Raw genomic sequence first — 15,079 nt, 5'->3', positions numbered from 1 at the left:
CTATGGATGAGCCACAGACTCAGCCACCCACCCCGTTGAACCTGCTGCTGCTCTCCGCTTACCTCACTCTCTCCAGGCACGGTCTATGGCAGGCAGGGGTGGTTCGATTGGAACTTTCTTCCCCTAATGACTTCTGCTGTACTGAGTTTGCAGTGCAGTGCAGCAACCAGACTCACAGTGAGTCCAGAGAGCCAGCAAAACGCCCAAAGCTGCAAGCACCAGGCCAGAATTGACTCCTCACGAGAGCGTAGCGGTGAAGTCGTAGCGCATCACTGCTACGTTCTAATCGCAAGTGCTGGCCAATTTGTCACTAGGGCCGTCATTGGTAGCGCTCGCTGCGCACGTTATAACAAGATTGACGGCCCTGGAGTTGAGGCTGGGACAAGGGGGCCAACAACGGTCGAGGAGTGAGGTGGAGGCAAGGACACACAAATGCGGGACAACTCTGTCTCACCACTTTATTGAACAGATTATAGATTACTGTGTACTTCTCTGAGTACTTCAGTGTTGTTTTTAAACAAAATTGCAGATCTTATCATTGACGGCTCCTCCGCAGGGGCGTGGCTTGAAGAGCTTTGAAGGAGGACGTGCAGAGCTCCTGCTTGAGCTCCCCTCTCCCGGGCCACTTCTCCGGTAAAATTATCCCTATCGGCTGCAGACTGCTAGCGGACCCGTACAAGATCCCCACCCACCCACGGACCGGCTGCGGAGCGGATCGGATGTCGGGGCCCGCAGCGGGACACACAGAGCAGCGGTAGCCGGTGCTGACGCGGCGCCCCCTGGGATCCCTAACTACGCAAGGCCGGGGCTCGGGCGCCGAAGATAGGCCTGACCTCGCGGCCTGTGTGAGGCCTGACCGGACCTAGCGGAACCCTCGAGTGGCGGCAGTGGGGACACCTGCGCCGCTGCCTGAGCCCCATCACGCCGCTTAGCCCTCCCTGCCTGCGCCCCCACCGGCGGCTGAGGTGGGGGACCGGAGGAGACTGGGGGCCCGGACGGGGCCGCCGCCTGGGGAGCTGAGCGCGGAGGCGCTACATCGGGCGGAGAACGACGCGGCCACATCGGCGACCCCCTGGGGATGGTGCCTGGCTGCACTGGGGCAATACTGAAACACTCCCGGTGAGTGACAGAGAAGGGGCGCGATCCACGCGCGAACGCCCCCCGCGCAGATACTTTTGTCTGGGAGCAACTGCTTGGGACGCCTAGCGACACGGCCACGTGCATCCTGGCCGGGCCCATACGACTTGGGGACCGGGACTGTGAGATACCCCCCCCACCTCTGCTGAATCACGTCTGCTGCGGCGCTTCCCTCCTGAGAGGCTGTGAGGAGGCTGGGCCTTAACTGCGACCACCACAAGGCAACAACAGCGACATCCAGTGTGCCCCGACATCAGGGGGCTACCCGCATCACGCAATCTCTACGACGCGCTGCTGCGCGTCCCTGTCTTCACCACCAGAGACAGGCCAAAGCAGGCAGTACTTGCTATGGTGACCTGGGACACGAGAAGAACCGAGGCCATTCAGGAGTTCCCTGCTCAAAGATAGCGTTGTGAGGAACTGACGCCCTTGCTGCTGCCACCCTTGCGGAGACATTGCGCCGAGAGGCGCCCGGAGGAGCGGATGTAGTGGCGGAGTGGTGGGAACATTGGGAGGCGGCAGCCCTGTGAGTTGCTGCGACGAAACGGCTGCCACGCTCTGGAACACCCGCCTACCACTGCCCGTGTCAGGGGGGTGCCCCTCAATGACTGCCCTGCCTGGCTGTGCGCCCTATTGCTATCGGCTGCTGTTGTACCTGCTGCCTGGACCCTCTTGTGGCTACACCGGAGCGCCCTCGCTGCCGGCCCCGCTCACCAGCCCGTCTACGTGTGCCTGCTGCGGCCTGGGAGGACTACGCCGCCGCGACACTACACAAGCTTAGTAGTGCTATTACAGTTGTCCCCCCTCCAGGCTGGAACTGTGGGGAACCGCTGACTTCCAGGTAATTTTCACAATTACCAAACGAAGAGAGACTTGGGGCAACCCCACTGGCGTGCAAGCCGATACCGAAAGGGAAGCTCTCCAAAACGACGTCCAAGATGGATGCGGAACTGGTGACCTCCAAGCTCGATCATGTGCTAGCTGTCATGGAACGCCTAGAGGAATCAATGCAGCAGACTCGCACCTCCCTTGAGACAAAGATAGACAGCGTAGCGATCGACCTGACACATCTCAAAGCCGACCACAAGAAACTTCAAGATCGCACTATGTCATTGGAGGGGGCGGTGGCGACGCTGGAGCCCACAGTGACCCAAGCGGACAAACACATCCTATATCTGCTTAATAGAGTGGAATTTTTAGAAAAACGTGCGGAGGATGCAGAAGGGAGGGCACGGAGGAACAACATTCGAGTCGTGGGCATCCCGGAGAAATGGGAAGGGATGGACCCTACTCGGCGAGTGGAGGAGTGGTTACGCGAACTGCTGCCTGAAGACACACTGTCGCCTCACTTTGTGGTGGAACGTGCCCACCAGGTGCCCACAAGGCCCCTTCCCCCTGGCTCTAACCCCAGACCTCTCATCTTTTCCCAGATTACACTATACAGGTGCAAAGACAAAGCCATTCCTTCCTGGCAGTGAAGAGAAGGCTGCGGCAGGCGAATCTTAAATACTCATTACTCTTCCCCGCAAAACTGAGAGTGGTGGTGCAGGACAAAACGCATTTTTTCACCAACCCTGAAGAAGTGGAGGCCTGGCTGGGTGGAGGAGTATCTGAGACACCTAGAAAAGCACATGGAACCACGGCGTCCTCACGCATGCGCGGGCCGAGAAGACGCCGCAGGCGCAGGACACCCACGCCTACCCGCGCCCAGGACACGCCGCACCGCTCCCCGCCCGCGGATCTGATCCTACAGGAACAACAAGATGCGCTCCACAGGGTTACAGAGATCAGCAGCTCTCCGGCCCCATCCTCCGTTCCGAATACCAGCCTGACCACTCTCCCGAGTGATGATGAGGCAATCTACGGCCTGCCGAATTCCCAGCGCTCTGCAGACATCCCTGATGTCACACTGCAAACAGTGAACCTTCTTGGCTGACGGGACCCTGAAAAACTTGCTCCCTCGTGATACGGGGCAGATATGCCTGCGCAACTGTCCCCGGACTTACCCTCAGGTGAGCGAACTGCAGAACTTTTTGGTGAGGGGGTCCCCCTGCCCTGAGGAGTGGAGACCTATCAGGACGCAGTGAGTAACATTTTCTTATACACACACGAAGCTGTCTGCCGCACTGATGGATTCGACCCCTAGACTATTACCACAGACCTACCAGTAGCCCCTGTGCTGGATTTACCAGCGACGGGGATCCTGTGAGAACTCTTCTCCTCATTCTCTGACACCGGAGGGCAGTACCTAGCCTGCATAGGGCGGGAGGACTGGCGGGCCTGCCAGTCACACACGGCTGCTCCCTGCTGGCCTCGGAGAGGTGATACCTCTTTACATCAATAAGACTGACACATAGACTCTTGTTGCATAAGCCACTTATCTCCCCATAGAACTGTATAGTTTAGCTCACTTGAGTGTTTGGACGGCGACATGTTGTGCAGCTGACCTTTTGGTATTATTTACTGTGTTACTCTATTTTGGTTTATTCAGTTCCCCTCTTTTCCCACCATTTTATTTCAAGGGAAATTATTGTATAATGTATTAGCAGCTACGAATAGCCTGAAGGCGGGGATGGAATTGAGGAACTGGCGGGGAACCAAGGCTGGGGGATAGACCCTGGCGAACATGGGCAGGACATTCATGGACAAAGATTATGGCTGAAATTCGGATATGTACCTGGAATGTTAGAGGCATGCACACACTGACTAGACAATACCAGATATACTCATATTTAAAACGCCATGAGATACATGTAGCGCTGCTTCAAGAGACACACCTGAACAGAACAGAGGCGCGAGCACTACATCGCAGATGGCGCGGGCAGCTTTATGCCACAGATTATTCCTCATATGCGCGCGGCGCACTGATATGGGTTCGCCCTGGGACCCCTTGGAAAGCCAAGGATACACATATAGACCCTGAGGGTAGATTCGTTCGCGCAGGGCAAATTAGATGGGCAGCAAGTGGCATTGACCTCCCTTTACTTACCAAACACTGACCAGGGCGGTTTTCTGGCGCGCCTCTCGATGACAATGGCGACCTGGCATACAGTCCCTTGGGTACTGGGGGGCGACTATAATTGTGTATTTGACACATCACTAGACCGCTCTTTCCCACCTCCACCGGTGGCACCAACACACAGAGCCATGAAGGCACTGATTGGATGGGCAGCACAATGGGACCAACATGACGCGTGGCGATCGCACAACCCTGCAACACAAATGTACTCTTACTACTCGGGTGCACATAACCTACACGTGCACTTGGACAGATTTATGGTGTCCGCAGAACTTCTCCCAATTGTTACGGACACAAGATACATGGGGCGCACACACTCAGACCACAACCCGCACTTCTTAACTATAGCCTGGGAGCGTCCTATCCCGCCCATCCCCACATGGCGACTCCAACCGGCGCTGCAACTGGATGCGGCTTTTCGCGACTCCCTTCTCGCACAAACTCCCCGATACTTTGAAGCGAACTCTGGCACGGCATCCTCTCCCCAGGTTGAATGGGATGCCTTTAAAGTTGTGATACGGGGCCATTGCTTAGGAATGCAGGGACACATGAGGCGTTAACTGGAGGGCGACTTAACGCGACTGGAGACTGACCTATTTAATCGAGAACAGGAAGCGGTAGGTGGCACTGACGACCCGCTAACGGAGGCACGTGCGGAACATATACGCCTCCTAGAGAGGCTGCGCAACCTCAACTACACTGCACACTCGGCGCGAACGCATCACCTAAGCGATAGGCCCGGCAAACTATTGGCTTGGTTGATTTCTAATGAGGTCTTCGATATGATTTTAGGCGTGCTGCCTCAATACATATGATTGAAAAACCAGAGCAATACGGCATTTTCAAAATACCTTCTTAGCATTGGGAAGATAATATACATATATCAGGAGGGGAACAACGATAAGGTAGGAATATGTTCCACTTCCTTAAAATAATTCAGCAATTGGCTTCAGCCATATTTCACTAGACTTAGTAAACTTGAAATTTGGTTTCTTCTATTTTGGATTTCAGGGTTGATACTGACTTTGTGAAGGTACCAGCATCAAACTTGATGCATATCCTTTTTTTATCACGAGCACTTGGGTTGTACAAAAAAAAATGATTTTCGAGGAAAATAAGGGTCTAGAGAATGACAATTGACACCTTAAGCAATCATGTATTATATCATATACTGTTTTACTAAAGTTTACAAAATACGTAAATGCATTGTTTCAAATAGTAGCTTGTATGGCTATAATGGACCTATGTTTTTTACAGTCCTGACACGGTCTGCATGATAATGGTGAATGGTTTTTATGACCACATGTAAGAAATCATTACAAATATACGTTCTTTGTATTATTTCCAGCCTTGATGAAGCCGTAGGTGTCTTGAACCTAGGCGAAACGCGTTGGCGTAAGGAGTGGATTTTGTGGAATAAAAAGATTTCTGTTGTAAACACTGTTACTTTGGAGTGGAATTTTGGACTTACAATTGGCAATTGCATTTAATTTTCTGTATGCTCCGAGATCTTGTGTTTTAAAGGGTTTGTTACATTTGGACACCTAGGGAAGATGATGCTTTGGTCGAGATATTCATATCCTGGATTGTTTTACTGGTGACACTTCTGCCAAGTACCGCTAACTCAAACGATTTCCAAGTAAATACAAATAAGCATAACAGTGACATGACTTTCTCTTTCTTGCAGACATCAGAGAGACGGCCTTCGTGTATGCCATAACCGCAGCAGGGGTGATCCATGCTGTGACACAGGCCTGCAGCATGGGGGAGCTGCTACAGTGCGGTTGCGAAGTGATACGCAGCAGGGCCCCACCTCTTCCCTTCCCCGGCCAGACCTCAGAGGGCACAGCCTGGGAGTGGGGTGGCTGCGGAGATGACGTGGAGTACGGGTACGAGAAATCCAAGCAGTTCATGGATGCAAAGAGGAAGAAAGGGCAGAGCGATATCCGCACCCTCATAGACCTGCACAACAATGAGGCAGGGCGTCTGGTAAGGAGTTCCCCTGCCCAGAGGTTATTGATAGGTAGAGCTGCACTTGTCGAATCGACGAATACTAAAATAATATTAAGTTTTAAGAATGAGAAAATGTGCACAAAATCTCCAATGAATTTCATTACATGTGCATTTCTTCTTACATATTGTGGGTATCTTACAAATCTAATTGGGTTTTATTTTTCATTGAATCGACAAGCGCAGCCCTAGTGATAAGGGAAGGGGTACAAGAGTACTCCCTGCACTATCCACACCACTTCTCCCATACTGTGTCCTCTGAAAGTGTGATAGGACAATATACTTGTGAATATATGTGTCACATTAACAGCCAACACTAGATATTGCCTTACATTGGTTCATATTGTTATGCGGTTAGTGAAAAAATGTAGTTTCCAATTCTGTATTTCCACATATATTTAACTGATAAATTACAGCTACATTTGGATGGGAGATGGGTTTTACAGCTACAAGTCAAACATATACTCATATAAAAACATTTTCATTATAATACCACACACGCACAGCTCCAGTTTCTTAAGGGAATACCTATTTTCTAGTCTGTCCATCTGCACGGGTACCAGCCTGACAATCGCAGTTGACAGCGTAGCAAGTCATTGAAAAGAAGAAATATTTTCTGTATTTTTCCATTTTTTTAAATCAATACAGACAATTAAACATATTTCCTGGTAGTATAAATGTATACAAATGGAAAACAAAGTTATTTACTTATGAGTAATTCACTGGAGGAAGTTTCCTTTGAATCCAGCAAGATATTTGAATTGGTTTCTAAATTGAGGATTGTTTTTACTGGTTTCGAATGGCTTTAATTTCTCTGCTTGTTCTGATGGATATTGGAGTCCAAATCCAAATATCCATATTGATCCGTTAAATGTAGTGGAAATTAGTTTACAGCCAGTCAAGAGTGATAGTGATGAGAGTTCACATGCAACAGCTATTTTATTTCTCACTTAGCATCGGCTAGCTATTGAAAAAGAAGTAAGTACTTTGGTTAAATATCACAAAGATTTCATACATTCACAGGTCTGATAAAACTTGGTAAGCACTTCTCATCCTTTAATGTATTTACAGTTCAGAAACTACTATGCAAATCACAAATCAACACACATCTAGACAAATATCACATGCCTCAAATACACTGCACAAAAAGATGTTCCTCATTATTGTTTCATTACTGAACCTAATTACTGGTTATTTAACATGAATAATACATTGGGGAAGTTCAACATTAAGTAATTTATGGCGCTGATGACTATTCAGTCACTTACACATACCATAAACATATTAACTTAATCTTATATATAATCAAAAAGAAATCTAAATTTAAATTGAATAAATGAAATCTTACTGAATCAGGTTGTTTTTAAAACAAACTATTGCATTAGTACCCTCAATAAGGACATCTCATAACAACTTGAGGCACTGAAGCTTTGTGAAGATTTCCGCTAGATCTGTCTTAATTGAGACACATAGGGCCTAATTACGATGGATGTCCGACCACAACTGATAGTTCGTCGGTTGCGGTCCGACTTCCATCTACTGCAGCAGTCCAACCGACGCATTATGATGCGTGTGGTTGGAGGCGGCAGTCGGAGGGACTGACCAACGCTTTCCGACGAGCTCCATCAGTCGGAAACTCACTAGAAGGATTATAGTGAGTTTCCAACTAACGGAGTTCGTCGGAAAGCGTTGGTCGGCATTTTTTCTGCTGTTGGGATTATGGTGTTGGTTTCCGACAGCCATTCGTTGTTAGCCTTTACGACATGAAAAGGCAGTGGGAAAGCAACATTGAGTCACCTAGCAGGCCCCTATTCCTACAAGGCCTCCACATTTGGACCTGGGGGACACCTACGGTGGCCCCCTAAACATATCTGCACCGTGTGGGAGGCACCTTGAGGTGCCTGCCACACCGTGCAGGGATGTTCACAAACTTCAATTTTTCAATGGGAGCTTGTGCTGCGGGCCTTTTCAGCCTGCTGCACAAGCTCCCATTGACAAATGGAAGTCTCAGACAGCATTATGTGCCGTCGCATCCTAATCGGGGTGTCGGAACCCTAAGCCTAAGGCATCTGACTCGAGAGGGAATCTAATAACAACTTCAAATACCGCAGGTTTGAGTATGTCTTGCCAGCCTCAGGTTTTCCAAAAAATATTTGTATTAAAATATATACATATATTTGAATAAAAGGACATGTCATCAGATATAGTGCTAGTCAAAAGACAGTTTATTAAGAGTAATGTTGATGGCACTTATATTTAGCAGAAACTGCTAGTACCTGTATATTTCCGATTGTCATCAGAAGAGTTACGTAGCAAGACATCTTCCTGCTTTCACAGACTTGGTAAGTGCACTTGCTGAAGCAAATGTCCTTCCAAAGATATGTTAACTTTCATGTAAACCATCCATCTTACTCTTGACAAACTGATCTAAAATGGCCTTGAACTGAAAAGATTATGACCGTCTATCATGTGACCATCAGCCAATAAGACAGTGACATCGCCCTTTTTGCATCACTGGTGCACTGCTCCCATATGTCTTATAAGTACTATGACTGGAAACGCAATGAAGGTTTAACACAGGCAAATGCCAACCTATCTCAGGAATACCACCTATCACAATAAATGAGCTTAACTGGCCCTGGAGTCCCAAATATTTTCCCTGGCTTACACTATCCTTCAGTAATCACTCAGGTCTTTTCTACTGGTACAAATTAAATGTATCCTATGCTCCTTTATGAATTTAGTCGAAGAGGTCAGTAAAACCTTTTCTTCAAGGGTCAGGCCAGTTAGATAGCTTGATTACTAGCCATTTTCGGATAACCTCCTTACGTGAAATACAAGTTCATTTAGATATTAGTTTTAGGATTTTGATCTCTAAGCTATTGACATGATGCTGTTTGTTAGGTTTATCTTCAGGCTTACAGCCTTGTGTACTAGTACTGCATCAGAGGTAAATGTACTGGTTTGTTTTCCTGGATAATCACTTGAAAAAACATAGATGGGGTTTCAACCGTAAGGCTATTCACAAATATCATATGTTCCTGCATTATTTAAGTTAAGAGCTGTAAAGGATTTCCTCTGCACACTTGATATTTCCATTTTAGAAACTTGTAAACGTTTGCAAGGCAAGATTTTTAAATGTATTGCTAGAGAAAAAGCGATAAAAGCAGGTTTTACGGAGAAACTCTTCAACAAACCATGGTTTTATTAGGGAAATTTTCTTGCCATAAAGGTATGCAGGGAACCTTTTCATCAAATGTTTTACAACTTATATTCACTTAAAATTTTGGGAAATTTACTGCAGCTAGACCTTTCCCAAAATATGTAAACTTATTGCAAAATGTCACTGCTTTTTTTCAGTTTGAACACGCTTAGTTTAAACCTCAGCTGCGTCTATTATCACAGGCTTTAAGACCTCATGGCTACTTTAAAAGAGATCGTTGGAAAATATGTGTGCTTTAAGTAGCTGGATGATATTTAGGGCCCAATTACAAGTTTGGCAGTGAGGCGCTGGGTCCCGTCCGCCCCGCCGTACCGCAAACCCAGTGGTGAAGCCGCCTAGAAGATTGAGTGTAACTCGTCTCTCACTGGTTCTTTTAGGCGTTCACACAGCGATGCCTTTAAAAACAGGGACTGCAATGGGAACGCCATAAACAGTTCCTGCACAGCATGGACTGAGAAGTCCATGCCTTGCAAAAACTGGTAAGCATGCACACAGGGGGCACAAGTTGTGGCCCCCCTGTGTGCATCCACAGGGCGCAATGGCACCGGGGGGCCCTTTAAGCCCCCTTTGTTTCCTCTCTGTCAAAGTTTATAGGGAGGAGGAACCGCCATAAAAACCCTGCAGAGAGGAAACTAAATACTTGGCGGAACCACAGCATTCTTGTCAAGCATATTAATGCCTCTACACCACCGCAATACCGCCAGGGAGCGGTGGTTCCCTGGAGACTGCAGCGGGCTGTGGAGGTCCCACCACCCAACTCAATAATATCATTACATGAGGTGGAGAAATCACCACTGCCACACCCCCACAAGTATGGCGGTCCTGGGACCACCAGACTCGTAATTGAGCCCTTAATGTGCTTCTAACGGATGCAAATAGGTTGTTCATGGCTGATGTCACTGCTTCGTAGATTACAGCAAGATGCAAAAATAGATGTAGTGTTATTTGATCATCAAATGTTACAAAGCTGTCTGTAGTAAGTAAACAGACAATCCAATTGGAATGAAGTAGTTAAATGTACAAGCTACACAGTAGACAAGATCTTCACAGCCCTCTGCCACCAAGCTCCAACCACCACAGTCCTTTGAACATCAACATTCAAGACCAAAACGTAATATCTTAGTAACATCAGGGTTCCTGGCATAGAATGGTCAGGAACAAACACATGCATTCCACTCCTGTAGTCCTAGAATGTTACATATCTTCCATTCTCCTTAAACAAAAAAAACCTATATACATAAACAAAACAAAAACATATGCATCAGATACAAAACAGAATAAAAAGGGTGGCTTGGCAAGCCATGATAGCGGTTGTGTTCTGAGTACGGTCCGTGAAGTCCCATAATATCCTGCTAATTTATCCTGTCTCTCCGACCCTGTGTTGGTCCCGGAGCTGCTCTGCTGCAGTCAGAACTCGGCAGCATACACCTGGGTCAGTCTGGACTCTGCAGGAGGTTCAAGGATGGTGCTGTAGCCGCCAGGAGGAGCCATGGCCTGTGGGAGGCGTGCCTTTGTGAGGCGCCGGGGAGTTGCCTGATCTCTAGCCTGGCTGAGGGGACATTGCAGCAGCTGTGCAGGAGGCAGGCTGTATATTGGTGTCCCCGCGAGCCCGGACGGACATCATCGGAGAGGGGTCCATAAGCGGATGGCTGTCTTCGCTTGATGCAGTGAGGACCAACGGAGTTAAGGAACGTCTCGGTGGCCTGTTCGGGCCACAGAGGTAAGGTGCTGTCGGGGAGAGCGGTGCGGCTGACTGGCCGCCATCTTGGGGTCCTGGACTGCCCCTAGAGGCTGCTGCACTGGATCACGGGGGCGAGGGGGGCCCTCCGTGACACCGGGGCTTCCCTGGGGCCCATTGTGTTGTTGGGGAGTGCCTCTTCACCACTGTATTCCCCCTCTGCTCTCCTCTTAGCTGGGTCTGTGCGCGATGGGGCTTCGCGGTCATCGTGGGGACGCAAGACGGAAGGAGGAGACCAGGAGCGGCCGTGCCGCGGGGGCCCACGGCTTTAGGGGGAAGAGCTAAGGAGCTGGCCGGCGGGGGTGCCATCGGGGTCGGGACCTGCCTTAGTGCTGCTTTCTTGTCCAACATCACCTTTTGAACCACCCTGATCTGCGAGCGGCCGGAGGACCTAGAGGTGGGGTGCTGTTGGGGGTGCCGACTGACCGCCATTTTGGAGCACTGACTCTCTTCTGGAGGCGACCTCACTGGACTCTTGGTTGAGAGGGGATCTCCATGACATCGAGGGCCATGTTGGGACTGAGAGCCGACTGGGGGCCCGTGAGTGCCAACGTGCTATTGGGAGGTGCCTGCCCGTCATCTTCTCCCCCCCTCCCCGCTTTTTTCTTTTGAGCCAGTCCCGGCTGGGGACCCAGCAGTCGTATCGGGCCGCAAGGGGAGGGGGAATTATTGGAGTAACCGCCTTGGCCACAGCTTGGGAGCAGTTCCCGGTGGACCCCGTTTGGCGGTCGGACTAGGCCGCGTGTGCCTACAAGTGGGTGATCCCGGTTTTCGCTCCTTCCATTGTCCTCCTTGGGCTTGTGTGGGGAGTCCTGAGGGCAGCCATGACGCGGGACAAGGGTGGTGGAGGCCAGATGAAGCAAGGCCCCTTCGATAAATATACCGGCAGGAGAGGCTGCTGGAATGCCCAGTGGGCAACAGGGAGCGGTACCTGATAATGCAGCACTTAAGAAGTGTGGCTCACTGGTTAGAGCAGGCAGACCCTGAAGCAGAGGTCAGACCCGGGACCAGGGTTCGATTCCCGACGCGGCAGGGTGTTGAGCTCAAATGTCCACGGACTTGATAATTCTTGCTTCGGTGCCTGACCTAATCATGGGTTCACCCTCTGCAACTCTGGGCATTAAGCTTGCTTAATCTCCACAACGGACCCCCCGCGGCGGGATGCCTGGCTTTCACCTTGGGGATGCCCTGTAGGGGCTATCTCACAGGGAAAAACCAGGACGGGTTCCCAAGGCAAGCGCGGAGATACGTATGTATGTATGTATGTATGTATTTTATTGCTTATTGAGCGCAGCTGTCACCCAAAGGGTATCCTGGCGCTGAGACCTATCCATACATCTGTTACATAAGCTACATTACTCTGGGGAACAAGTAAGTTTTAAGGTCCTTTTTAAAAGTAAGCAGATCAGGGCAACTCCTCAGTGCCAGAGGGAGAGTATTCCACAGCGTGGCAGCCGTAAAACTAAAAGCGCGACCACCCATTCTCATTCTATTGATTTTAGGGACTTTTACCAGGAACGCCGAAGACGATCTTAAAGGTCTGGCTGCCTGATACCAGAGGAAGAGATTCTGAAGAGGTATTGGTCCCAGTCCATGCAGGGCCCTAAAAACAAGGCAGAGAGCTTTAAACGCAATTCTCTGCTGGACTGGGAGCCAATGCAAATCAGCCAGAGTTGCGGATGAAGAGGCGGACCGCGGTCGAGACAATGCCAATTTGGCGGCCATATTCTGGATCCTTTGGAGCTTTAGGACCAGAGTCTTCGGGGCACCCAGAAGTAGTGCGTTGCAGTAGTCGATCCTACTGAGAATGGAACTACGCACTAACTCAGCTCTGGAGCCCCGTGGGAGAAGTGGCAAGATTTTCCGTAGAGCACGGAGCAAACCCATACACGTTGCTGCCGTCTTGTTTACAGAGGCATCAAGCTGCAAATTGGGTTCGAATAGAACTCCCAGGTTGCGAGCTGACTCTGCCGCCTCCACCGAGCCCGGGATGGACACTGGCCAAAAATCGGCCGGTAGTGTACGGGGAGTTCGGTCCAAGGAGCAGTAGAGTACCTCTGTTTTTGACCCATTGAATTGCAACGCATTGGCTCGCAACCATGCTGCTGTGGCTGCCATACAACGGTGAAAGGCATCCCTTGAAATGGTCTCTGATCCCTCAAATGAAAAGATCAACTGAGTGTCATCGGCATCGTTGACAACAGATATGCCGAATGACTTTATCAGTGCTATCAAGGGGCGGAGATATATATTAAATAGGATCGGACTAATTGCCGATCCTTGAGGGTCTCCCTGTTTCACCTGCCTAGTGGCTGATCGAAATGGTGGTAATGCCACGGCTTGTTGTCGGTTATCCAAATAGGAAGTGAGCCAGTCTAGGGCCAGACCGCTCACTCCCGCACTCCGAAGACGGCCAAGTAGTACTTCATGGTCCACTGTGTCGAACGCGGCCGACATGTCAAGTAGCACCAAAAATGCAGACTTGCCCTTGTCGACTCGCGTTCGCAGATCATCCAGCACGGTGACCAAGGCCGTCTCGGTGCCGTGCGCTGGCCTGAAGCCAAATTGTGCAGCATCCAGACAGAGATTTGTTTCCAGGAATTTGGATAAGGCTCTTGTGACCCACCTCTCGAGAATTTTTATCGCAAATGGTAATAGCGAAATTGGCCGGTAATTAGCCGAACAGAGAGGGTCCAGAGAAGCCTTTTTCAACAAAGGTGTTACAATTGCCATCTTCCAGCTGTCTGGGACTGACGCTGTGGTCAATGATTGACAGCAGATGGAGTGCAACGGAGGGAAAAGCTCATCTTGAAAAGCCTTCCAGATCTTATGAGGCATTGGATCCAGCGGTGATCCTGACGATACACTGACGATACACTACTTGCCAGGATGACAAATTCCTCTAACGAGGGAACAGGAAAGCTGGACAACTGAGGCATACCTTCCTTGCTGGGTGCCCATTTGGAGCCCAGGTTGTCAGAAGGGTCCAAAAAAGAGACTGCAGATGTTACAGATTGTTCAGAACTTTTGAGTCCAGTCAGGATGATCCTGATTTTCTCCTCAAATGCAAGGGCCAGCGAGTCGCACAGTGCCTGCGAGGCCGGGATAGTAGACGCCGTGCAAGGCGGGTCAGACAGAGTCTTAACCAATCTGAACCTTCGGGGGTCGATTCTGGCGCTATATAAGAAATATAATAATAATAATAAGGCAGCCATCACCAAGTCCAGGGACAGGCTTGATGCGAAAATTGGAGCGGTCAGCTCAGATGTCATGCTGCTGAGACAAAACTTGCGTAACGCAGTGTTGTGACTCACAGAGGCCGAAACCCGTATTTCTGGGGTGGAGGACGATGTCACCTCACTAAAGAAAAAAGGACTAGCGTTGGGAGTGGAAGATGCGGAAGGGTGGGCCAGGTGCAACAACCTCTACTTCATTGGTTTTCCGGAGGGTTGTGAGGGGGACAGCATGGAACGCTTCCTTACACAGTGGTTGGAGAGCTGGCTTCTCCTGGAGGCTCTGTTTCGTGGCTTTGTAGTCAAGTCAAGTCAAGTCAGAGAATTTATATAGCGCACTACATACCCAGAGGGTCTCAAGGCGCTAAGGAGGGGTGGGGAATTACTTGTCAAATATCCACGTTTTAAGTTGCTTTCTGAATGCTAGGTGGTTCTGGGTAAGGCGAAGGTAAGTGGGAAGTGAGTTCCAGGTTTTAGCTGCCAGGTAGGAGAAGGATCTACCTCCCATGGTGGTCTTGTTGATGCGAGGTACAGTGGCAAGGGCTTGGTTGGAAGATCGAAGCTGGCGGGAGGGGGTGTAGAAGGACAGTCGTGTGTTGAGGCATTCTGGTCCGATTTCGTAGAGTGCTTTGTGTGCGTAGGTTAGGAGCCGGAAAGTGATCCTCTTATTGACGGGAAGCCAGTGGAGGTTTTTCAGGTGACCAGAGATATGTTCTTTA

At 49.8% G+C, this 15,079-nt stretch overlaps 1 protein-coding gene across 1 annotated transcript in view; it reads left to right on the top strand.

The window, feature by feature from the left end:
- The first annotated feature begins 3,115 nt into the window (after positions 1-3,115).
- Positions 3,116-15,079, top strand: part of WNT6 (Wnt family member 6) — a 69,847-nt gene continuing 57,883 nt past the window's right edge. Inside the window, exons 1-2 of the mRNA XM_086954009.1 lie at positions 3,116-3,149; positions 5,844-6,145. Coding sequence (XP_086810135.1) covers positions 3,116-3,149; positions 5,844-6,145 — 336 coding nt within the window. The remainder of the gene's footprint in view (positions 3,150-5,843; positions 6,146-15,079) is intronic.

The sequence above is a fragment of the Lissotriton vulgaris genome, chromosome 2_1 (genome assembly GCF_964263255.1).
Source record: "Lissotriton vulgaris chromosome 2_1, aLisVul1.2, whole genome shotgun sequence".
Taxonomy (NCBI): Eukaryota; Metazoa; Chordata; class Amphibia; order Caudata; family Salamandridae; genus Lissotriton; species Lissotriton vulgaris.
Note: the sequence above shows the minus strand (reverse complement) of the source record. Positions and strands in the feature narration are given on the sequence as shown.